The 27156-nt window shown below is 43.4% G+C and overlaps 1 protein-coding gene across 1 annotated transcript in view; it reads right to left on the bottom strand.

The window, feature by feature from the left end:
- GLP2R (glucagon like peptide 2 receptor) overlaps positions 1 to 27156 on the bottom strand; it is a 226302-nt gene that overhangs the window by 152323 nt on the left and 46823 nt on the right. Inside the window, exon 3 of the mRNA XM_029600258.1 lies at positions 21532 to 21636. Within this exon, the coding sequence (XP_029456118.1) occupies positions 21532 to 21636 (105 nt within the window). The remainder of the gene's footprint in view (positions 1 to 21531; positions 21637 to 27156) is intronic.

The following is a 27156-nucleotide window of genomic DNA, read 5'->3' as shown; positions in this document are numbered from 1 at the left end:
CCTTTAAAGTGGGGGAGACTGTGTCATTTAATTATCAATTAAGAAGAATGGGTCCTACTGCCACTGTTATCTGCTGGCCAATAGCAACACAAAGTGGACATTACTGGAAAGGGAAGGATTTTAGAATTTATTATAATAAATTTTTCTTGACAGTCTATGGGACACATTTTAAATTTTGAACTGGTAAATTGTAGGATGTTACATCAGAGTTTGAGTGGGTGGTACCTGCCTAGAGCAAAAGATACAAGATCGAATGTTGACGAGACTGATTACCAATCATTGCTGCCCCTTTGAAAAAAAAAAGGGGGGAGGTTAAAGAGAGAGAGAAACTAAGACTGAGAGGGAGAGAGGAATAATGCGGAGAGATTTTAATTGCAATTTCCAAGTTGCTGCTTATAACAAAGGAAAAGTAATTTCAGGTCACTGGGAGTTTTTTTCCAGTTACCTTGTGGACCGTTACTTATCCATTAGTGCTGCAACATATACTTATTTTGTAGCAAGGGCAAGTAAGGTGATTGTTGGATATATCTGATTTTGTTTTATTTCAAGCTTGATGAATAGTATTAAGACTAGTACCTGCTTACTATTATTATTAGGCAAATTAAGGCCTAGATTCACTAAGCCATGATTTTTTATTGCTGGAAGGGCCCAATATCGTGGTCCTGTAATATTTTGCCCATCCCCGACAAAATATTTCAGCGGCATCGCCCACATTCTTTTGTCTCATAGAAAAAGTCCATGAAACAAAAGAACACAGCTGGGGCCTAGTAAACGTATAATAGCATCCCCCAATGCATGGAGACCATTACTTTAAAGGACCAATCGGCCCAACATGAAACCCCACAAAAGTTAAAAAAGAAAGCCACCAGGGGTCTTACTAGACTCCCCATCCACCCTAGGGCCACCATTTGAGGTGGCCCCGCAAAACAAATTTAAGTAAAAAGATAAATTCCACCACATAGTGATGGCCTGCACCCCTGCTAAAAATCCTCCCTAGTACATCTAAACCTTCCTAGTCCAATACCAGACCGCTGTGTTAAATATTTCCCCAACCCCACGTGCTGCCCCCTACCCCAACCAGCCCCCCTTTTCATTAAACTGAAATCTAGGTAGGGTTCCTCCTTCCCCCAATCCTTAAAAAATATCCTGTTGGGCTAGTGCCCCCACCCATGATTCTCTACCTTTAAAAAAATATTTGATGGACAGTGGAGGGCCCGGGGTGCCCCCTAGCCCTGGGCAAGGTCAGCACCATTTTAGCAGGCTACAGTACATGTGAAGATATAAAAATGAAATACTTGAGGAGGTCTCATGATGTAATAGCAGGGCGGCTTTGTTCTTTGCTTGCTCTGAGTGTTACTCTCTCTTATCCTCTCCCATCAGTCCCCCAAGACCAGATAAAAGGCAGACATTGGTGACCAATTAATCATATTGTCTTAGCTGCATTATGTCGACCAGAGTAGCAAAAGAAGCACAAGATGGTGGCAGCGGCCCTGATTCCTGATGCAGCGACCCTGAACCCAATGATGGTTGTAGAATTGACAGGAGTAGTGGTGAAAACTCTTGATGCAAAGTTGGAGAAGATGCATTGTAAGCTGGAGAAAGTGGCAAATACCATTGCAGCTTCTAATTCTCAGTCTTGGAGATGGAACAGAGAGTTTCAGGGCTCCAGGATGATCAGCAGAGTCAGGTGGTGGCTATTGCCGCACTGCAATCCACAGTGTGTGTTGAAGTTGGAAGAAATCGAGAATCGGTCATGCCAGAATAATTAAGGTTTACTGGCCTACCGGAGTCACTCCTCAATGCTAAATTGCAAGGGATCCTGGAAACGTGGATCCTACAGGAGTTAGGTATCGAGGACACAGGCGGCCATCTCTGTATCATGCATGTGCACCAGCTGGGACAATGGAGAGAGAATGCTGGGAGGCCCAGGGTGGTAATCACCCATTTTTCTAACTTTGTCCATAAAACGGCCATTCTGAGAAAGGTACAGGGAGGCAAGATATTGAAATACAATAATAAGATTGTGTTAGTCTTTCAGGATCATTCAGTGAGACTATAAGCACAGTGTAGAGTGTTTATGCTGGTTATGAACCAAATTTAATGCATTAATAATTCGATGTAGTTCAGTTACCCAGTGTGGCTGTGTGTGGTGCACAGCGGGGAGATGAGATGGTTTACCATGGTGGTTGAGGCAAAGAAATTTGCAACTACACAGAGTAGCAAATGGGTCCTGGCTAACCAGTGTTGGCTAACATTTTAAGGACTCAAAGTTTTGCTAACTTCAGGGGGCTCTTTTCCCCCATGTTTGTACCTGACAGGTTTCTTTGTGACAGATACATGTTTGGGTAACCAGATTTGGTACTTTGAGTTTGCATTGAACAGTTTTGGAGGACAATGGGCAGAGATGATGCACCTCCACTCAAAAACTTTAACTTCGAGAGAACTTCCAGACCAGGTGGATCATTGTTGCTTGTGCTCCTTGGGGGTTTCTCATTTGTGTTATTAATGTTTCTCCTGGTTTATTATTTGGACCTAGCCGCGGCATGTTTTGCTCAATCAGACAATGTATAAGCACTCTTATGAGACTCTAACCTTTTTTTTTTCCCTGCAGGTTTATTTATTTATTTATTTATTTATTTATTTAAGCTCTTATATACCATCGTTCAGACTGGCCATCACAACGGTTTCCATATGTAAAATATAAATAACAATAAAAGTAAAAATAAAAGAGCAATTAATCATAAAAATAACACAGTAAAACAATAAAATACAGTAAACTAATAAAATATAATAAAATAAAACAAAACATAAAAAACATTTTTCTCTTTCAGTTGTTATAAAATTGAAAAACAAGTGCCTTAAGTTATGTGCAATATCAGATTAATACATTAACTTAAAATTATAAAGGTTTCATTCTTTCAGATGTTAAAAAAACAAGTGCCTCATGTTAAGTATAGTGCATAAAATGATATAACAGAGATAAAATAGCAGTTAAACGTTCCTCCTAAAAGCAATTCTGAAAAGCCATGTTTTTAAGTTCTTTTTGAATAATTTTATTTCGGTTTGGGTCCTTAGCTCGGCAGGCATATCATTCCAAAGTTTTGGGCCAGTGAGGGAGATACTTCTCTCTCTTTCTTGACAAAGATGTGCTGATTTTAGGGATGTGCAGCAGGGACGGATTCATCCCATTCAGTATTCATATTTGTGGGGACCCAAATCCGTTGCATCCGTTCTCGGGGGACCCCGATCTGTTCATTAGTTACATATGTATTCGTTTCCCAAAAAACCCCATCCCAACCCTTTAAATTTAATTAACTACAACCTCCCACCCTCCTGACCCCCCCAAGACTTGCCAAAAGTCCCTGGTGGTCCAGCGGGGGTCCTGGAGCGATCTCCTGCACTCGGACCGTCGGCTGCCGGTATTCAAAATGGCACCGATAGCCTTTGCCCTTACTGTGTTACAGGGGCTACCAGTGCCATTGGTCAGCCCCTGTCACATGGTAGGAGCAATGGACGGCTGGCGCCATCTTGTGCTCCTACCATGTGACAGGGGCTGACCAATGGCTCCATTAGCCCCTGTGACACAGTAAGGGAAAAGGCTATCGGCGCCATTTTGAATACCGGCAGCCGATGTCCCAAGTGCAGGAGATCGCTCCAGGACCCCCGCTGGACCACCAGGGACTTTTGGCAAGTCTTGGGGGCATGGTGCCATCTTGTGCTCCTGGGGGGGGGGGTGATTTTAATTGGATAAATCAGTTACCCCCTCCAGACAGCAACACGCTTGGAAAAAGGGGATAACTTAATTGCTAAATACCTTACATTTGATAGATGCTGGAGAGTGCGACTGTTCGAGAGAAATTACTCCTTTATTCTGGGCTCATACCAAGCCATTTGAGAATTGATAACCTTTTGGTACCTCTAGGTTCATTTTCTAGTTACTCATAAGAATGTGCTGCTCAAGTCAAGGAAAAATCCTTCTGGTTTAGCATTAGGATCCTCTGAGCCCCAAAACAAGTTCCCTCTGGCACAGTTTGGCTTCCTGGCACAAATGAGTTCCTGCTTTAGTTAAGTTCAATTTTCTCCATTTAATCTTTTAACATCTAGGCTGGACTGCAATCTACTTCGTCTCCTCTGCTCTCAAACCTCTGTGGATTTTTAGGAGAAACACCCTGCACTCCTGCTGCTCCCTTCTGAGATCCTGGGTGAGGATCACAGCTCCATCCAACTCTCTTTCCTTGCAATCTGGAACAGCCCCAAACTCAAGGGAGTCAGGGTCTTTTATCACTTCTGCTTCATAACCAACCCCTTTGTCAAGAAGGCAGGTTACACCTCCTGATATATAGTTGACCCAGCGCTCTGGAATATTCCTATACTGCTTCCAGATTAACCTTTTGCCCCATGCACATCCTGTGCACTTCCAGCAGATGCTGACACACAGTTTACAACCATTCAAGGCTCCATAAAGAGGAAACCTACATTTCACCATTAAACCTCTTAGCTCTTTAAACTCTATGCACTTTCTGTGGCATAGGTGCCACACAGCGAAGGAGTAGCTTATAGCCACTCAGGTTGCCATTAACTCCTTGATCCATGAAAAGGCCTCTGAATGTATGACATATTTTAAGTATAAGTTATACCAGTTTGGAGAGAGACCAGAGAAAATGATGGCTAACTTGATAAGAAATTGTAGTGGACCTAAGCATATTGCTGCTCTGAAAGATAGTGGGGGTAGGCTTTACAATGCTACGCCAGACATCCTCATAGTTATGGAGGACTTCTATAAAGCTCTGAGAAGTCCATATTCAGACACAGTTCAGATAGCAAAGTTAACTGGATAAACTTCAGGCAAAACTTTAAAGGCATATTCAAAAGCACAGCTGCACTATGGAATATACCTGACTATCTTAAAGTTAGCCTGCTAATTTTTAACGGGCTAACTTTAGGACAGCTCTGGCCCAACCAGATTTAGCCAGCTTTGTTAACTGGTTAACTCAACTCCTCCCAGTTACACCCCTGGAATGCCCCTAAGTTAGTCGGCAAATTCTAGCTGGCTATCTTATTAGCCGGTTAGACTTGAACTAGATAAGTGCCCAAATATTTATATAGCTGAGTTAGCCAGCTAAATGCTTTGGAATATGGACCTCTGTATGTTTCCCAAGGAACTGTTTTGGAGACCTGTGTAACCTTTTTAAGACAGGTGAATCTCCCTAGATTCACTCCAGAGAAGCTGGCAATGCTAAATGCACCAATGTCTTGGGAGGAAATAGTGGTGGGCATTAAAAGGCCTAAGACATGTAAAGCTCCAGGGACCAATGGGTTTAGTGCAGAATTTTATCAAATTTTGGTTGATAAAACATTTGATATTCTGTCTGCCTTCTTTGAGGCACTGATTTAGATGAAGTTGCCTTCTGCCTCTAATGATGTCTAGGAAGCATTGATCACTGTACTTCCCAAGCCAGGGAATGAACCTGTGATCCTATCAACTTATATCCTTGATAAATTTTGAAGTTAAACTTCTGACCAAGGTTTGAGCAGATAGTCTAGCACTCATTTTCCTAGACATCATTACAGATAGCCTGGATGTCGATTGTACAGGTCCTTGGTGAGGCCTCACCTGCAGTACTGTGTTCAGTTCTGGAGACCGTATCTCCAAAGAGACAGAGACAAGATGGAGGTGGTCCAGAGAAGGGCGACCAAAAAGATGAATGGTCTTCATCAAATGACTTATGAGGAGAGATTGAAGAATCTAAATATGTACACCCTGGAGGAAAGGAGGAGCAGAGGTGATATGATACAGACTTTCAGATACTTGAAAGGTTTTAATGATCCAAAGACAACGACAAACCTTTTCCGTCGGAAAAAAATCAGCAGAACCAGGGGTCACGATTTGAAGCTCCAGGGAGGAAGACTCCGAACCAATGTCAGGAAGTATTTCTTCACGGAGAGGATGATGGATGCCTGGAATGCCCTTCCGGAGGAAGTGGTGAAGACCAGATCTGTGAAGGACTTCAAAGGGGTGTAGGATAAACACTGTGGATCCATTAAGTCTAGAGGACGTGAATGAAGAGTGGGTGGCTCGTGGGAATGACGGCGACTACCTTTATTTATTTAAAGACTTTTATATACTGGTATTAGTGGGGACATCATACCAGTTTACATTTGAACAGCAGATAGAAATTACATGTTAACAGGGAGTTACAACTGGGAGGGGGAGTCACACAAGAGCAGAGTAGACAAGTAACTTAATAACTAGTGAACAGGGAGTCCTTGGTACCCTTATTCAATAAACATACATGTGGTTAATGCGACTCCAACATTGCTCTAAGCTTCAACGGCAAGAGGAAACATGGAAAAAAGGATTTGCATTCACAAAAAAGTGGGGAGTAGCTTGCTTCTAACGGCGGTTACTACCCCAAACCAAATAAGCCTGATACTTCACTTTCATTGCATATTCAGCATAGCTCTCTGCTTCAACGGCAGGGGAGAAAGACTCATACTTCACTTTCAATGCATATCCAGCATAACTCTCTGCTTCAACAGCAACAAGGACTGAATTATTTAGTCTTGGTAAACAAATAAGCATGGGTATAGCTTGCTTATTGCGGTGGTTACTACCCCTAACTAATTAAGCTAGATATTTCACTTAGATGCAGTTCCAACACTGCTCTCTACATTAATGGTGGGGGAAATAGAACCAAAAGGTTACTAAGAGCCAAGAGTAACAGATAAGTATGAGAAAAAAAAATAAAGTGCGAAACTTGCTGGGCAGACTGGATGGGCCGTTTGGTCTTCTGCCGTCATTTCTATGTTCTATGTTTCTATGATGGTTCTCCACTACCAATATTCAAAATATTCTGGTAGCAATGGAAATGAGTAGAAGGAAAAGGACACCCTCATTGATGATCAGTTTTGATGCAGAAAAAGCATTTGATAGGGTGGAATGGGGATATTTGTTTTTTGCTTTGCAGCTAATGGGAATGGAAGGAAATTTTCTTAAAGTGCTACATTTATTGTACAAAGACATGCGACGTGCACATGTTATAAAATGTGATATCCGCGCACACATGCGCTCCGTATTTTAACATCCGTGCGTGCATCTGCGGGTGGGTGTCTGTCACACACGTAACGGGGGGGGGGGGGTGTTAAAAAAATACGTGATGTGATACAGGTAGGCCTTTTCCAGTTCTCTCCCATTCCACTCCAATTAATGAGCGGACTGGGAGGGAACTTCCCTAACTCTAACCCTATACTTCCTCCCTCTTCCCCTCTCCTCCCCACTCCTAAACTATCCCTAACTAACTAGCATTTTTTTGGGGGGGAGGTTCATATTTTCTGCTTCTCCGGAGCAGAAGTAATCTCTGCGCATCAGCCTGTTGCCGGCGCATGCTTCCCTGGGACAGTATCTAATGGCGCTAGCCAAGTCCTTTGTTCAGGCCCAGCACTTCGGCGCATATCAGGGGAAACATGCATGGCCGGGCCCTTTAGAAAATGTGTGCAGCACACGCAGAGCCTAGCCACACATGTAACCCCAACTTTTAAGCGTGCATGGCTTTTAAAATTATCCCGCATATTCATTTGGAGGCATTCTAAACCTAGAGTGAGACTGCAGTAGTTGAAGCTGGAGTGGGAATCTGGTAGCTTAGCTGTCCCGACATGAAATTTATACAATATTGCTTATTTGGCTAGAATTATTTGTGACTAGCTGTATGATACCTCTCTCTATATTAACAAATCAGTAGAGGCGGCATTTGCATTTCCCTTTGTTGAGATTGATGTATGCTTCAGAGGGGAAAAGTTAAAATTTCGGTCTAGAAAAGGTGGTTGATAGCGCCAATAAGGTAGGTATAGAGGCACATTGCTAGGGTAAATGGGGGCAATCCTACAGTTTCTTCTTTATTGTGTTACAAGATAAATTAAGATTTCGTAGTTGGGGACCAATTGGGAATTTTAAAGCCTGTACTAGAAAGGGTATTTCACAGCTCCATCATGTGATAGGGGACAAGGGGGTTCTGATGTCCTTTCAGTATAGGGTTGTCAACTGACTCCAGATATTCAGGACAGGTTGATCCAGTCCTGGTTTTACTCCCCTGCATGCAGGTACTTATAGTCTTGATTTTCTTAGGGAATACAATAGGTAAATCAGAATAAGTCCTAGCATGCAATGGGGTAAAACCAGGACTGGATCAACCTGTCCTGAAAAACTGGAGCCATTTGGCAACCCTATTTCAGCAGCTGAGGGAGAATTTCTAGTTCATCTTTAAGGACTTTTCGCTTATCTACAGCTAAAGCACTATTTAGCGGGATGGCCAAGTGGGATGAGTTTTTCTAAGTAGAGGAAATGAAGAATTTTACAATCTCTGGTTTATATAACAATCTTCAAAAGATGTCCTCGACTGACTCATGTACTGCACTGTTACTTTCTTGGCACAGGGATTTGAACTCTGCCTTTGCAGAACAGGCCTTACAAGGTTGCTTCAAGAGACTCAGGCAGTTGACGAGTAATATGGATCTGCGGGAGATATATTTTAAAGTATTGCATAGGGCTTATGTCTCCCCAGTTATTGCACACAAGGAGCATTTAATCGATTCTACCTCATGCCGGAAATGTGAAGGGGCCCCAGGCTCTTTTGTGCATGTATTTTGGAAGTGCCCCCAGATACAAACTTTTTGGCAGTGCATTGCCAGCTTTTTGGGGGATTTGATGGGGCAAATAATCCCTCTCAAATTTGAGGCTGTCTTGTTTGATGATTTTGGTTCACTGCCAGTAAGAGATAAAGAGGAGAAAATGTTTATCCATAAAGAATTCCTCTTGGGGGGAAAAGACAATATTCTCATCTTGAATGGCGCTATGGTGCCCTCACACTGGCAATGGTGTAATTTGATTCATAGCCAGGGTCAGTGCAAGAGTATTTTGTGCCCTAGGCAAACCATTGGTCATGTACCCCACCTCCCCCAACTTACCTCCAGCACAACACTTCCTCCTCCTGGCAGCAGAAGCTCTAGCACAGAGCTCCCTTCTTTGGTGGTGTTGGCCTTTGGGCCTTGTGCTGGTGGGATTTTGCCACCCCCAAAATGTTGGCGCACTAGGTGACCGCCTAGTTTGCCTAATGGAAGCACCTGCCCTGTTTATAGCACCGTGCAAATGGAAAATATGGCTAGTGCTTCTATATTTCAGCACTCAGAAATCTTTTTGGCTATTTGGAGGAGATAAATACAGAACCTACTTGCACATTCCTGTGGCCTGGTTCTTAATTATTAATACCACAGCCATACATCTGGGTAGTAAACAATTAAATATGTAAGTTTGGAGGTAAATAACTCACTTCTTTTTGCTGATCGTGGGAAATTATGCATGGGGGAAGATGAATGAGCAAGGTGTGGGGTGAGTAGAGGATGGGTAGTGAAGGAATGGGTGCTGTAGGAGCAGGTTGGGCAAGGCTAAAGAACTGGATAGTTCTGTCTGGTTTTTGTAGAGAGGGATGTGGAAGGGGGGTCCACTGAAATTGAACTTGAAAATGGAAATGTAGATAAAATGGAAAAGTCTGTTCATATATTTGAATAGTTGCCTGATGTGCACAATAAATCACTCTACTTTGGTGTTTGCATTTTATTGCTTTTAATAAACTTATTTAAACATACAAATTAAATCCCTATATGCAGTGCTAATTTTCTGAAGCAAACAAATAGAGGTTACAGGTCAGGGCAGCAGCAGCTTCCACTCCAGCTGCAATAGAAAAAAGATTCCAGGTCAGTGACCTGGCAGAAAGCCACATATTTAAGAGAGCCCACTCTAACCCCCATCATCGACACCATTCTTGAGGAAAAGTAAATGCACTGTTGACAGTGCATGTACATTTCTCTGTCAACAAGCAGGACAGTAATCAGCCACACAAGTAGGAGATGTCACCAGATGGCACCAAGATGGAAAAGCTCTCAGAGTTAAGAAAACTGAAGAGGTGTTCTGAGCATGCACAGATGTGCCCTGAAGCTGCCATCATGCGAGTCTACTCAGCCCCTTTTTTTTTTTTTCATTCATGCAAAAGGTTGCATTTTGCTCTCTCTTCCACTGCTAGTCAGATTTTTAATCATGTTCCTTTGGTGTTTTTCTTTTTTTCTGTTTTTCCTTTGTAAAAGTATTATTCTTTTTTTCTTGTCTCTAGTCTCCAAGAAAAAAATTTAAAAAAAAAAAGTTTTGTTTGTTTAAATTTCCAAAACACAAAGTTCAACCGTGTCCTGGGCTTCAAAAGGTAGAACTTCCCATCAAATCTGTAGTAGTAGTAGAATAGGCTTTGAAGAAAGCAAAAGGCCGAATTTTCAAACAGCCGCGCGTGTAAAAATCAGGACTTATGCTTCTGGCCCGGCCCTGGGCGCGCTACGCGCATTTTCAAAATGGCCCAACCATACGCGTAAGTTCCTATACATGCACAAATGCCGTGCCCTGAAAAAGGGGCGGGCTGGGGGGCCTGGTCTGGGTGGGATGGGGCGGGGCGGGACAGAGGCCGGCTGGGACAGCGGGCATTAGCCACTATCCCAGGGCAGCGCATGCTGGCAGCCAGCCGGTGAGTGCAAACTACTTCTGCTCGGGAGGAGCAGTAAGTAAAAAAATAAAACATATTCGGGTAACTAGGTACGAGTTAGGGGGTCGGGGTGGAGAGGGGAAAGAGAAGGAAGTTTCTGCAGGGGGATAGGGAACTGAGGGAGGCCCGACTGTGTTGCCGCATGTGATTTACTAAAATTCACCTCCCCTGCACGTTTGTGCATTCAGCCAACGGATTTTATAACATGTGCATGCATGTTATAAAATCGGCGCATCCAACTGCACGCACCAGGAACCAGGTGCACCTGGACATGCACACAGTCCTTTTAAAATCTACCCCAAAATGTTCCAAAATGCATTCTAATACCCCACTGGATAAAGAAGCAAATTTACTGAACACCATGGCAAAACATTTTCCAATCAGCTATGTTAACATCTGATATCTTGCAGGGAACCCTGAAAAATACATTTAATGGCATAATAACTATGTTCCACCTGTAACAGAAATTTGAGATATGGCCTCTGGAACTGTTATCTGGGTTCAACCATCACATGCGTTATACTTATATAGGGGTGAGTGTTTCTGGTGATGTGGTAGGTGATCTCTTAGGAGCCAGTGATCACGAGGTGATGTGGTTCAGCATGAGAACATAGGCAGTGGTGGTTCATTCAAAAGATGAGGGCCTGAATTTCAGGAAAACCAACTTTGTTAAAATGAGAGAGTACTTCAAGGATGGGATAAGCGAGGGGAAGTAGAAGATCAGTGAGCAAAACTGAAAGGAGATATTGTAAAGGTAACCATGTTTTAAGGAAGGTAAATAAAGGTAAGATGAAAAAAGAGGTCACTTTTTTTTTTTAAAGAAGTAGCTGAAAAGGTAAGGGAAAAATGTTCATGTTCATAAACTACAAGATATCACAGAAAAAGGAAGACAGGTAAAAATATTTGGAGTAGCTACGAAAATCTAGAAATAGTCAAGAAAGCAAAGGCACAAATGGAAGATAAAATAATCCTGGATGGGGAGAGTGGCTACAATTAAAATGAATGTGCTGCCGAGGTGGCTTTATTTGTTTCAGACACTGCCCATAGAGGTGCCAGTCAACTTCCTGAAGAGACTGCATGTTAAGATATTTCATTTTATCTGGCGGAGGAGACCACCTCGTATAACTAGAAGGGTTCTACATAAACCTAGGAAGGAAAGGGGGCTTGGCGGTGCCGAATTTTGGTCGGTATTATCAAGCCGCCCAATTAAGGGTCATTCCGGAATGGGTGGTGGGGAAAGAACTGAAATTATGGGCAAGGATTGAACAGGACACTGGAGGTGAGGTACCCTTATCACATAGAGTCTGGGGGATGCCTCGGAAATCGAGGGCCCAAGAGGTGGTTAATCCTTTTACGCAGGTTACTGTGCGTCTGTGGCAGAAACATAGAGCCAGGTTAACAGGATCGGGTTTGGTTACACCTCTGTTGCCAATTGGGTTATATAAAAATAATTACTGGGTATCATGTGAGGGAGGTCCACCTGACCGCTGGGGAAGGTGGGGGATCTGGTATTATGGACAATTGCTAAAGGAAAAGCAAATTATCCCTTTTCGGGACTTACAAAGCAAATATGACCTCCCAGACACAGAGTACTATTATTACTTACAACTGCGGCACTGCCTGTTGGATCTATCTCATACAGTCGATGTGTTTCGGAAACAGACGAACTTCGAAGCCATGTGCTGTACTTCTACGGGAGCGAAGGGCGCTATCTCTAATCTATATATATGGTTAGCGGATGCGGATCCACCAGAGGCCCGATATCAGCGAGAGTGGGAAAGGGAGCTAAATCTACAGTGGACTACTACACAATGGAAGCAATGCTTTGGTTATTTAATTCAAAAATCTATCTCATCTAATATTCTGGAAACCAACTATAAAGTGTTGTCCAGATGGTATCTAACACCTGTTAAATTACATAAAATGTATCCTACTCAAAGGGCAACCTGCTGGAGGCAATGTGGTCAAGAAGGCTCCTTCCTCCACATCTGGTGGACTTGTCCTAAAATTATACCATTTTGGCAACAGATACAAACTGTGATACATCAGATACTACACAACTATTTGGCATTGCGGCCAGAGGTGTACTTGTTATCGGCCTACCCGGACTCATGGAATGTGATGAAACGGACCTTGATTCATCAAGTACTCTGTGCGGCGAGGCAGGAGGTAGCGGCATGCTGGAGATCAGCATGGGTGTCGACAGTGCGTACGGTCTCGTATAGACTCTGGCAGCTGCATTATTGGCACTATCTTCAGGCTCAGCAACTCGACAAGATAGAGAAACATGTGGTAGTCTGGGAACCTTACCTGCGATGGTATAAGGACTTGTGAGGCAAATGGGTTCTTGGGATATGGGAAAGATCCCCCATCGACAGCAAGGGGGAACCATAGTATTGAGATCTCAGGGGACGGTGCAAATAGAATTTAGTGGGATCTAGTGTGGGAGAAGGGTGGGGATGAATAGCTGGAACTGGAACATAGATCCGTACTGTACATCTGGAGTTATTATGAAGCAGGGGGGGGAGGGTAAGGGGAAAAGTAGGGGGGCGGGGATGGGGGTGGGAAATGGGGGGTAAAACAGAAAACTGAAGCATTCATGTATTATGTTCAAAGTTTATTGCAATTTGTTTATATGTTATATCAATGATTTCTGTTACTGGATTGTTTATACAGACAGTGCCAATAAAAATGTATTAAAAAAAACAAAAAAAACTAATATAATAATAGAGGGCAACAAGATTTTATTTGATATATTAATGGGCTGGAGGAAGTGCAAAATGGGATTGAAAACTCAGAGGTAAAGGGGAGAATATGTAGAGGTTTACAAGGAGAAAGCAGAATTAAAGAACAAATATTTCTGTTCAATGTTCACTAAAGAAGGGCTTGGACTAGGACCATAAAAACAACTGCCACAAATAGAAGTAGAAAGAAGGTAGATCTCGATCAATTTTCAGAAGACTGTGTTTGTAAGGAGCTAGCAAAACTGAACGTAGCTAAAGCAACGGGGCAAGATGGGGTACATCCAAGGGTATTAAGGGAACATAGAGACCTTGTGGCAGCTCTGCTGTCTGACCTTTGTAACGCTTCCTTAGAGTCAGTAGTGGTTCCAAAGGACTGGCGACAGGCAGATGGGATTCCTTTTCGCAAAACTGGAAGTAAGGAAGAGTCTGAAAATTACAGGCCAGCTAGTCTGACATTGGTGGTAAGTAGCTTCTGGAGTCCAGTGAACTACAGGATCCAAGGAAGCATGGTTTCAAGAAGTTCACTCTGAGGAAAGGAGGGTTACCAGTGGTGTCCCTCAGGGACTGGTCCTCAGTCCATCTCTCTTCAACATTTTCAAAATCAATATTGCGGAAAGGCTATTGGGAAAAGTTTGCCTTTCTCAGATGACACCAAAATCTGCAAAAGGGTAGACACCCCAGAAGATATGGAAACATCAGAAGGATGAGCAGGGATCTCGTGAAGCTTGAGAAATGGTCTAGAGTTTGGCAGCTAAAGTCTTTTGCTAAAAAAAAAAATGCAAGGATATGCAATTGGGTTGCAACAACCCTTGGGAGCAGTACAGTATAGGGGGCAGAGTTCTTGTGCTCACTAAACAAGAGCAGGATCTGAGCGTGGAGGAGAGAGGTTAGAGCAGTGGGCTGAGAACCGGGGAAACCAGGGTTCACATCCTGCTGCTTCTCCTTGTGACCAGTCATTTCACCATCCATTGCCTCAGGTACACACTTAAAGGTGAATCGTAAAAGAGATGCACGTGTCAAAAAAGTGCAGATGAAAGCACAGGCACGTGTCTGCCTGATTTTATAAACCTGCCGCATACGAGCACCAAGTGCCAATGCGTAAATATCTTGCATCAGGTAAAAAAGGAGCATTCTCGGGCGGGGCCATGAGATATGCGTGCTCGCAGGGCAGTGAATGTGCTGCGTCCAGTTCATTTCTGCACAAATGAACTTCTGCTATTGATCAGGTGTAAGACTGGATAAAACTTTTTACCCACATATGAAGTGCTTGAGGGGTCTGGGTAAAGTGGGGGGAGTGGAACCAGGGGTCTTGATGACCTAGATATAGACTGGGCAATCTGGTGGATGAACTGATTAAACTGGTCATTTCCTTCACGTGCCTTTTAAAATGTACTCACTCATGTGTGTGTTTAAATGCTGACTATTCCCAGCTAATCACATTCATGCTTAAAATTTGGAGCGCACACAAGCCCTAATTTGCAACATGTGTGTTTACTTGTGCGCAGGATATAAAGTTTTAGCATATGTGGCCACGCACCCATATACACATATATATGGGCATCTGTGTGTTTGTTTGAAAATTACCATCTTAAACCGTAAACCCTCTGGGGACACAGTATTTCCATATCAGAATGTAACTCACTTTGAACTATGAATGAAAAGGCATGAACATAATCTAAATGAATAAAATATTTGATCTTATGGTGGCCAAACAGATAGCCAAGGCGACAGCAAATCCAGAATGATGCCTTGGCTACACAGGGAGAAGAACTGCCAGCAGAAAAGAGAGGTGATAATGCATCTTTATAAGTCTCTAGTGAGGAATCATGTGCAGTATTATGTAATATTCTGGAGACTGCACCATCAAAGGTTAAAACCCAAATAGTCGATCCAGAGGACAGCTACTAAAATGGTCAAGAGCTTTCATTATAAGGCATATGAAGAAAGTCTTTAAGATGTAAACATGTACACCCTGGAGGGAGGAAGGGAAAGGGAAGATATGATAGAGATTATTTAAATACTCTAAGAAATAAATGCACAAGAGGAAAACCTCTTTCAACCTAAAGGATGCTATGGAACAAGGCGCTACGGGATGAGAGTTAAAGAAGGTAGACTCAGGATTAATCTAAGAGATTTTTACAGAAAGTGTGCTGGACACATGGAATGGCCTTTCTGTGGAGGTGGTGGAGACGAGGACTATATAAAAATTAAAGAAAACACAGGACAAGCACAGAGGATCTATATCTATATATTTCAGTTTATCTTATTTAAATCACCATTATGGATTTAGAATACTATTCTTAATAGAAGAAAAAGACCTCGGTGATACTTAGTGGAAAATCACTCAGGCCTGGAGCTTCTAAGGTCGCAGACCTTAGAAAATCCGGCGGTAACAGGGGGCGGGGTGGCGAAGCAGGGGGTGGGCCTGCGAAAGCCAGCAGCAATCGCACCTCCGTGGTGCCATCACTGCCAGCTTTCGCACCCGATAGCGCCATCGTAAAAAGTGGTGCTATTGGGCGCGAAACTGGCGGTGAAAAGGGTTCTTACCTTTTCGCCATCAGCGACATCTTCGCGGTGTCCGCCCCGGTGCCACCCCGACTCCTCCCCTTCCTTAATTGGAGCAGACTGGGAGGGAACTGGGGGAGGCCCGATTGCGTCGCCGCTTGTAGTTAGCAAAAATTCGCCCCCTGTGTGCGCCGCCAGCAATTGCGCATGGATTTCAAAATCTGGCGTGCATGTGTACGCAGCCATCCGATTCAAATCTATGCATCCATTTGTGCGCACCAGGAACCGTGCACACATGGATGCGCGCACACCTTTTAAAATCTACCCCTTTACATGTATAATTTCTTTTAAAATTACCTCCTACCTTTTACTTCAGTAAAACTATTGTTGGAAACCAAGTCAGCTTTCAGTGTGTTTTTATTACATAGTGACTTTAATGCTCATCAGTGCTGTTAACATCACAGCTGCATACAAGACATGAACTGGGACTTAAGGGCATGCAATGCAATGGGCCTTGAAAGTTATCTTTCCCCCCTCTCAAGGAACTCTGCAGTTTGATATATTTTAATGTTTTGAGAAATTTACCACCTGAAACTGTGATTTGAGTTATGGCCTCTGGTAGCCCTTTCTGAGTACGATCGGTCCAGGGGTTACACACCTCTGATTCATTTTCCTTGCCAGATGAATTCATAAAATAACTTTGCATTTAGTTGATGGATGAAATTTAAATTTAAATGTGAATTAAATGTGAACTAAAAACATGGCTATTCAAAAATGCATACAATCTAACTTAAAACATCAGAATGTAGAGATCTACTATAAAAAGAGGGACAGGAGATACTAATTGATGAATGAGAAACAAATTAATGGGAGATGGTAAGAATCTCAATACAAATACAGAATAATATGTGAAATTGTATTTTATTTTGTACTTCACGTCTTATGTCCTAGGTTTTTAATTAATATGTATTTGAACAATTCATTTGATAGATGTTAATGCCTGGTAATGAATACTTCCTATGTAATCCATCATTATTTGCTGATTTATACCTATGAATGTAATTATTGTAAATCTTTGTGATCTTTACATGGAATGATGGTATATAAAATGTCTAAATAAATATATTATTTCTGTATGTTTTTTTAAAGAATTTCTATAATAATTTAGATCATTTTATGAAAATGTTTTGATAAATGTAAATATTATTTACATTTGCTTGAATACCACTTGTATTAATCTAAATCATTTGATTTTTTGGATAATATGCTTTAGTCTTCTATGTATATACTTTGAAAAGCATCTGGACCTCTGGTGTTGTTGGAGAAGGGATTCCACCACACCTAAGATACTTCCACTTACCTGAGAAACTGATCATTACAAGCCCTGAAGGGTAAGAGCATCTCAGGAGCCTGTCCTGAGGGGCACATTCACAGATAGAGGAACAGTTAAAAATAATTTTGGACATGGATGTAACCAGAGTCAAGTGTGTCTGGTGCCAGTTTATTGCACTGAAAAATTTGCAGTAAAGTTTAAGGTTGGAACACCCAGCCATAATTATAGACACCGAACTTAGCCTTAAGCAACACATATCAATAAAAGTGAGAGAAGACTATGCCAAACTAATGATCCTTAGAAGACTAAAACCCTTATTAACTCAAGATCACTTTCGCACAGTACTACAAGCACTAATATTTGCTAGCACAGACTACTGTAACACACTTTTCCTAGGTTTACCATACACCACAATCAGGCCACTACAAATACTACAGAACTCAGCTGCAAGAATACTAACGGGAAAAGGAAGAAGAGATCACATCACCCAAACACTTGCTGATTTGCACTGGCTCCCAATAGAACAAAGAGTCCAATTCAAAACACTTTGCACAGTTCATATACTAATAAACGACGAAAAGGCCAACCTGCTAAACACTGCCCTACGATTACACGTCCCTCAAAGAAATCTCAGATCAGCGAATAAAGCACTACTAACCATACCCTCAGTCAAAACAGCAAAATTGACCCAAGTTAGAGAGAGAGCGCTATCCTTAGCAGGACCGTTATTATGGAACACATTACCGCTTGAGTTTAGACTTATGAAAGAACTAAAACTCTTCAAAAAGAGCTTAAAAACCTGGCTATTCAAAAAAGCATTTCACAGAGAGGTTGCTGAATAACAACAAATTCCTACAGCTGAAAGCCACCTATAAAAAGCAGAATGTTACTTTTTTGTTTTAATCATAATTAAACTTTAAAACAGTTATCACATATGAATACCACAGTATCATATACACAGTATCTCAAACACACTTCTCATTTAGAGTATATTATGAACTATGTAACCGTAAAATATTGGCACCCCATGGATAACTTAGAAAGCAAACCAAACCTATTTTGTGCCTAAATGTAAACCATTGTGATGGTGCATCACTAAACGACGGTATAGAAAAGTTTTTAAATAAATAAATAAATAAATAAATGTCCAGCCTTTTTATTCAGGTACCTATACTTACTCAGCTTACACTGACTGATACAGCACCCACAGAAAGAGTCACCCTCCCCCCCACCCCCCATCCCTTAGACACTGGAGGTTTATCTTCTGCGCCATCGGAGAATCTGTGCCCTGGGGCTGTACAGACTTTGTAACTATGTGCAGGGTCTTAGCCCTGGGGCAAGCCCCTGCCTTCCGCATAATACATGAAGAGAGGCTACACATGAAAGGAGAGGGCAATTTTGAAACATTTCCATGGGTAAAATATTTTTTTTTTTACTCCAGATTCAGATTTTTGAAAATTGCTTGTTCTCAAGGCAAATAAAACTGTGTGTGCTGTAGACTCAGAGTGACAGGAAGCGTTCAAAAAGGCATGCTTAGGTCAGGATGGAAAATAATATACTTCGTTTTGCTCTTCTATACCCAGCCAAACTGTGGGTACATCACGACAATCGGGTGCTTTATCTTCACTCGAAGGAGGAAGCCTCCAACCTCCTGGCAACGCTGGACAATCCCGGTGTGGCTTAAAACAGATTCTGAACATATGTGTCTTGAAACAGAATGCGCAAATGATCTGAGTGGCAGCGGGGGCCGGTGACACAAGTTCAAGTGTGGACAGAGCCCTCAGTTCACTGTGCGCTTGGTTATTGCGTGTGTAGAACATGCTTTGTTGGTTTGCACAGTTTTCTGTTTCTTTTTTCTCTTTCGAGGCTGTCCCAATGCCAGGCCTTTTGATCCCTTTGTTATAGCAGAGCGCATGACTGGGCCTGGGAGATCTGAAATTGTTAGTGGACCTATCAATTTATGTTGGTCAAAGTGGGGGGAATTAGGAAGGGGGTCGGTGGGGGGTATTTTTCCTTGTCCAGAGGATGGTTCTGGATTGGGAAGGTCCCCGTGCCTCTTGGGGCATCTGTAGTGGTTGCATGGGTGTATGGCTGTGGATGTGGTTGTGGATGGGTTTCAGGTATGTAGGGGGGAGGGGCAGAGGTGGGAGGGCTGGGAGGGTGGCTGCGAGGGGGGGAGGGGATAGAGACTAGGGAATCATTTCTTCAGTATTGGTTTTGCACGATCTGAGGGCTCAGGCTGGGGAGCCCCTGGATCGCTCTGTACTGTGTTTACAGCGGGGGGTTAACACCCTCCTAGGCGGACAATGCCTGTGTAGTGATCATGGCAACAGTTAAAATCACGTCCCTTAATGTGGATGGTATCCACTTTCTCATAAAGTGGTCTAAATTACTTTCTATGCTGCGTCGCCAGCGGTCCCAGGTAGCGTTTCTTCAGGAAACCCTTCTTAACGATGTAGAGCATGGGAAATTAAAACGCGATTGGGTGGGGCAATGCATATATTCAACTTTTTCTGCCCGTAAGAGGGGTGTTGCCATTCTCATACACAAACAATTGCCTTTTTAGCTTACCCAGGTGTGCCATGACAAAGAGGGATGCTATGTGGTGGCTGCTGGTGCTCTCTATCAACAACGAGTGGTGTTTTGTAATCTCTATGCTCCTAATGTGTATTCACATGAATTTTTTTCAGCCTTAACACACTTTAGCAAATCAGGTGTTAAATTGCCAACTAACTCATACATTAAAATTGGCTGTTACTGTGTGTTAATGGCTGATTTTAATAAGGCTTGATTAATAGACCCCTAAGTTACTAGAAAGAGAATTATCAGCTACAACTTAGCAACCCAGGTTCTGTCTGAACAATTTCCTAAACTTAACTAGTCCAAATCTAGCCAGCTAAGTCAGGCACTTAGCAGTTTTCTGAAAATAAACCCCTGGAAAATTAAGATAGAGGATCTAAATATGCATACCCCAGAGAAGAGGAAAAGCGTATGATAAAGACATTCAAATATATTCAAAGTATAAATAAGGTCAGAGAAACAAGAATTGCTTGGTAGAAGAAGTTCTTGACCCAGAGCTCATGATATGAGGGGCCTAATTAACATAAAGAGATTTCTTCAAAGAAAGAGCAGTAGATGGATGGAATAGCCTCTCAATGGTGGTCTAAACAGTAACATAATTCAAGAAAGCCTGGCAAAGCAATAAGGATCCTAAGCTGAGAGGAAATAGAGATGAAACAAGAGATCAAGTAGGCTATAGGTATGGTATAACAGGAAATCGTAATGGGCAAACTAGATGACCCTGGGGACCTTTATCTGTTGCCATGTTCACTGTTTCTCTTATATGCTAGGAGCAGCACTAATATGACACAGGATAATGAGATATGCTGGGAACAGTATTAATATGGTATAAGGTTTGGGAGAGCAGGCTGTGCATGGCATTAACAAGGCTTAGATCTCCGGTTATGCTTGAAGCAATACTAATATAAGGCACTATCCTAAGATATGCTGGATGCAGAGTTTGCAAGGCATAGAACCCCAGGTAATGCTGGGAACAGTATCAGCCTGATACAGAACCTCAATGTATGAGGCGTTCAATATTTGCATAGTTTGAGCCTCTGAGTATGCTGGTAACAATACGAGTATGGTATAGCACCCCAGTTTAACCTAGGAGCAGTGCTAGCATGGTGAACTCTAGAGTATGCAGGAGGTAGTGTCAGCATGATGCAGAAGAATGCACTTAATTTCCAAGTTAGGCCCTGGCTACTTGAGGCAAGTAAGGATGGAATTGCTACAGAGGTAGAGGTCACATGTCCTAGTGTGATGAAATCCCATACTAAAGTTTTGTTTCAAAATGAATATACTAGATTTCAAGGTGCCACTGGAAGTTCAATCCTGTGCCCTTGAGCATCAGAAAACACCAGGATGAAAAGAACAGAGGCTGAAAAGCTAAAAAAATGTTGCTATCTGCTCCCCACCCATCAGATGAGCTATCATTTGGATGGAGGAGGATAAACTCACCTTTTGTTGGATTGCATATGACCCTCTCAAATCATCTCCAGTTTACTTTAATTTGGAAGCTTTCTAGAGTTCAGTGACGGGGAATAGTTTGCTTTACATCAGTCACAGTTACTCCTCCCTCTCATACTAAAGTACTTACTGCCGTGGAAACATTCTTCAGTTATTGTGTCATACAAAAGGGGTCTGAGTGAATTTATTTGCAGAAATGCTCATATTTTAGCAGGATTCAGAGACAGCAATTTACAAACAGCCAACCTATGCATGTAAATAGTTTTGAAAATTGTCCTCCCTGTCAGTAATCTAAATATGATTATACAGAACATAACTTCCAAGTATATAAGAACAACTGTACCTGACTCCACCCAGGGGAGGTACCAAGGGCAAGGAACAGATACATTTCCTGGCAGTGAATGTGGCCAACATGCAAATTGGTCAAAGGTCCCATTGCAATATATTCCTGGAGAACAGAAAACAAGAAAAGTTTCATTATTTGGATGACATTTCCTAGTAATTACATTTTATTTCACATATGAAGACACCAACTCATCAAGAATTCAGATGGCATTATGAAAATATAAATGTTTCAGATTACTGCAATAATAATAATAATAATCCCTCACCTCAGGCAATCTGCTGCCTGAGGTGAGGGATGAAATGGTGCCCCTCCTTTCCCAAGGTGTGGCCCAGGTGCAATCACCAAGAGGGCCACGGGGTTCCCTCTTGGAGTCTGGCCCTGTTGGTGATTTGTAATGCCGGGGTAAGGGAAGAGGCAGTGTGTCAGAATTCCCAGAGGAATGGCAGTGTGTCAGAGATAATATTTCTAGGAAAGTGGCAACCGTGCCACGTTCTTAGAAACCCTACCACCTGCCTCCCACCCTTCCCCAACATCTGCCCCCTGGTGATGTGGGAAACGGTGAACGGTGGGAGTCTGTGTGTCGCGTTCTCTTAGGGCCGGTGCAAGGGTATTAGGTGCCCTAGGTGGTTCTTACAGCCTTTCGACCTCCTTCCCTGTCCCCAACACAATTAAAATACATTTTCTTATTAAACCACTTCCCCAACCCAAAAAGGGAGATTATACATGGAAACATTAAAATATCACTTAATACAACAATATGTTTATTACATTTACATGCACTGCAAAAATGACATATGGAACCCATATAGTATTAGGTCTATAGTAAAGTGTGTTAGATGTGGGCTTGGAACACAGAAAGCCACGAATAACGTGAACTACAGTTACAATATAGTAAACCTTCCATACCATAACTGCCAGCTCTCAAACAGTAACAATCCTACCTATGAAAAGGAAACGCTGCCTTAAAACATCAATGTACAGTACCTTCTTGTTACGCCTGTCGGTCACAGATGGCTGCGACCGCGAGTGCTCACCTCCTACACTGCCTTCTTGCCCTCCCCAGGGTTGCTCGCTGCTAGGGCTTGTCTGCAACGCCACGTTCCGTGGGACTCTCCTCGGCGCGCGTGCGCGCCACAGGCCCCACCTATGAAGCCTCTTCGGCGGGAACCTCGGGGGCGTCCCACTATGTTGACGTCATCGGCCTTTCCCTTATAAGCGCCGCCGTCGCTCCAGGAAACTGACTTGGCAACACGTTCCATCTTCTTCATTGCTGCGGATTCTCCAGTCACCGGTTGCTGCCTACCTTGGGCCCTTTGGCACCCGCTCCTTGGGGGTCAGTGTGCGCTACCCGGGGACTTGGTCCCCTGGCCTACCCCCTCCTCGGGCTCCATCCTTCTGGCTTCAACTTCCTGAGTCTCCTGGATTCGCAGGCTCGAGAGTTTCTCTTCGGGTCTCCTCGTTCCTCGGAGCTGTGCCTGCATCCAAGTTATAGACTGGCAGCGCTTGGTCGCTCCTCGGGCTGCGCGTACTCTACGCTCAACCTAGTCCTGCCCTGCTCCTCAGGGTCGGACTCCTCCCTGAACCACTTTGTCTCCTGTCCTGATCCTCAGGTCAGCTCCAGCTCTCTCTTTGGCCACACCTCCGCTTTCTACGTTCCTGGTCTCTTCCTCCACGCTGCAGCTGCGCCCCCTTGGGGCTGACCTTCCAGAACCTCCTACTTTGTACCACCCTGCAGAGGTTAACTACTGGACCTTGGGATCTCTCCATCACTTGCCTAGAACTTCCTTCTGTGCCGGTATCCCTCACCCTGATGGCGCAGACCTGTAGGGCTCCTCCCCACGTGCCTCAGGCCAAGGGTCCACCAACCCATAGATCTTAAAACTTCTATTAGGAAAACAGGACAAACCAGGCTTCTATAGATCCCTACACAGAAACTACACACTAGCAGAATACCTCAGCTTCGTCACACATGCAGAACACAGATAGACCCTCACCAAATACAGAATAAAAAGACCATAAAGTACAAATGGAAACATGCACATAAAAGCTGAATTGGAATGGGCAACAAGCCAGACTCTATATGTACTGCAACAATGGAAAAACAGAAACATCATTCCTCATAAAATCAAGAAATATAAAACAGCAATCATAATAGTAAATCATACTAATAAAAATTTCCCAAAGCCCAATACATCAAATAATAAGCAATATTTAAAACTAATAAAGATTAAAAAAAAAACAAAACCAATTCTGTGCTCACCATACCTGGAATCTTTGGATTTCCAGTCACTGTGTTGTAGATTAGTGTGGCAGAGGGTGGCTGCTCATAAACATTGTCCTTTCTTCTACACAAATTCTAAATCAAACACACAAACGTGTTCATTCTCTCACACATGTTAACACTCTTCTCCCCCTCCAGAAGACATAAGCACCAGCAACCTCCCAGTGGGACTCCACTTTCCTCATGGGACACGGGCTGATACTACTCCTGTTCCTTTCTTCCAGCCACAGGGGCCAATGGTGCTCCTCTTTCTTCTAGGTGCAGTGATTGCTCGGCCTCCTTCCCATCACACAAGCCCACACAATACAACTTCTTCCAGGCTTGTGAGGACAAGAAGAATAAGGAGGAACAATTGCTGCAATCCTGTCACTGCTGCAACCCCCTCCCCCCCAAAAAAATGGTGGTGCTCTAGGCAGCCTCTTAGTCCACCTAGTGCTTCCATAGTCCTGTACTCTGCCACTTCACACTCTATGCAGTCTTGCTCCCTCTCTATTTCCCACCATTTCCCCTCATTTCCTTTCACTCTCCTCTTCCACATCATTCATACCCTCTTCCTTTTCCTTTCATTCTTCTTACACCTTCTTCCTTCCCACTCACCCTCTTCCCTTTCACTCACACTCCTCTTCCCACTCATTCATTCACTCCCCTTCCCACTCATTCCGTCACTCATTCATTCCCATTCCATCTCACTGACCCCCTTCCCTCTCACTCATTCATTCCCCTTCCCACTGACCCTCATTCCTCTCACTCATTCACTCCCCTTCCATTCCCACACCACCTCTCCCTCTCACTCATTCCCTCTCCTCCCCTTCCCACTCAACCACTTCCCTTCCCGCTGTTAAAGCGCCCACGTGTCTTCTTCTCAATGCCATGGGCTCCTATTATTGCTGGTGGGAATTGGGAACTCTACCAGCACATCGCTACTGCAAGGTCCTTTTATGCTGTCAGAGAGTGGGAACCCCACCAGCATGTTATCCTATGCTGCCCGCTACTGCGGGGGTCCTCATTGCTGATGGGGAGTGGAACCCTGTCAGCATGTCATCCCACAGCATGTCTTCCTATGGTGCTTGCCGCTGCGGAGTTGTCATTGCTGGCAGGAAATGGGAACCCACCAGCATGTCATCCTAAGCGCCTGCCACAGTAGGGTTCTTCATTGCTGGCAGAGAGTGGGAATCCCGCTAGCACATCATCCTGTGGCCCCCACTGCTGTGGGATCTTTTTCTTGCTGGCAGGGAGTGAGAACCCTACCAGCATGTTGTTCTGCGCTGCTGCAGGTCTTTCTGCTAGCAGGGCGTGGGAACCCGGCTAGCATTAGCATTTAAAATAAAAAGTGGTGTGGCCTCACAGGGGGATTTTGAGGGAACTTATTGCTAACCCCAAAATTTTGCCACCTGATATGGTCGCCTCACCCTGCCTCTTTGTAGAACCGCCCCTGAGTATGAGGTTTGCAACCACAGGTCAGCAGGTCATTATACTACAGCATGCTGACACACAGGTTCAGTAAGGACTAGGAGGGAAAATTGCCACTATGCTGAGACAGTGGGAGAATGTTTGCTAGTAAGTACTCAGACATTGGGTCAATATTATCTAAAATAAGAGTACCTCCTACTAAGACAGCAAAGCTACTTCCAATCACAATGGACATTCCCTGGAGATCACCTATCCAAGTGGTTCGGAAATCCCCTTAGTTTTGTGAATTCTCAGAATAAGAGCTCCCCTTGGTACTGGAAGAGGAAACAAATTGGGTAGACTAGAAATGCCTTATTGCTTTTATCTGCCATCATTTGCTGTGTGTCTGTTTTACTCTCCCTGTGTGTACAACCTCTCCCCATGTATTGGATGCATTCTCAGCCATCTTACTGCCCAATTTTAAAAGGGCCACGCACATAATGGGGATTAGGTGCTGAAGTGCCAGGCCTCCCCAGAGGGGCGGGGAGTAAGGGCAGGCAAGGACAGCACCATTAGCCGCTGTCCTGGGGAAGCACGCACTGGCTGGCTGCCAGCACGCGGAAGATACTGCTCCTCCGAGCAGAAGTAAGTATGAAAACAAAAGGGGTTAGGTAGGGATAGTTCAGGGGTCGGGGAGGAGAGGGGAAGAGGGAGGAAGGATAGGGTTAGGGTTAGGGAAATTCCCTCCCAGTCCGTTCCTTAAAAAAAAAACACGGGTTGTTTTTTTTTTTTAAATAGACCCCTTTTTGTGCCTTACAATGTCATACTGTAACATGTTGCACTATTGGTATGCTGGTTACACACTTGGCTCCATGAAATGAGTATCCAGTTTGATTGTCAAAACTCTTGCCAGAAAACAAGGACAAGGCACAACATGCTTCAGGCCTCCTTCAGATTAAATACATAAAGAATATGCCATTGCTCTTCTGCACACTTATCGCGCTTCTACACTTTACAAACAATTTATGATTCACAAGGCATTATCCTCCCAATTGAGTCATCTGTTTATCTAAAAGTTCAACTTCCAGATTCTTTTTGAGAATACTAATGTAAAGATTCATAGCACACTTAGCTACATCTGCTTCTTCAGGCCATATGTCTCTCTGCTTTTGCTCAGTCCTGATCTAGCACGTTACGCTCTCGCTTTCTACAGCGTACTTAAAAATGTCATTATTCATCTTTCCCTCCAGCACAATCCTCTTCATATATTTTAATGTTGCATGTGGGAGGCCTGTTGCTATGATTAGAAGAAATGAGAAATGCGTTCCAACATAAGCCCGACTTGGAAAAAAAAGAGAAGGAGTGGTAGAGTGGGGAGTTGATAAAATCAGCCAGCTGAGTCTAAGCAGGGATCCAGAGGAGTGCAAAAGGATACCCAGCACTGCAAAGAGCAAGAGAGAAAATGCTATCATAAACTGACATACTGTAGGAAGTAGAACGATGCCTGAGACACACCTAATGCAGTCTAATGATTTGCTGTAGCTAGGTTATAATGCAAAGAGCATGCAAAAGCAATACTCGGGGATACTCCATTACCAGCCCACCCCAGAGCCTTTGTGTACAGCACAGGCAGAAGAAACGCTACAGTGTTTTACTGCACAAATGAGATGACATGCCCCAGACAAAACAACAACCAACACAAAGTTACACTGGCATTATAGTAGGATGGGTTCTTATGGCCAAGAACACTTCACTAATACTGGGAGCTGGGACACCCCCGGTACTCTTAACTCCCTATCCAAAACATTCTGCTAATTCAGGAGGACAGGGCCCAGAATAGTCTACAACAACAAGGCTCCCAGATAGGTTCAGGTCTCCAGAGCTGGAGTAAATCATTTCTGATTGTACCCCATTGTATGCACGAACATGTCATTCCATTGTTTTTAAGAAAA

Source organism: Rhinatrema bivittatum, chromosome 4 (assembly GCF_901001135.1).
Source record: "Rhinatrema bivittatum chromosome 4, aRhiBiv1.1, whole genome shotgun sequence".
NCBI lineage: Eukaryota > Metazoa > Chordata > Amphibia > Gymnophiona > Rhinatrematidae > Rhinatrema > Rhinatrema bivittatum.
This window is presented reverse-complemented; position numbering and strand designations above follow the sequence as displayed.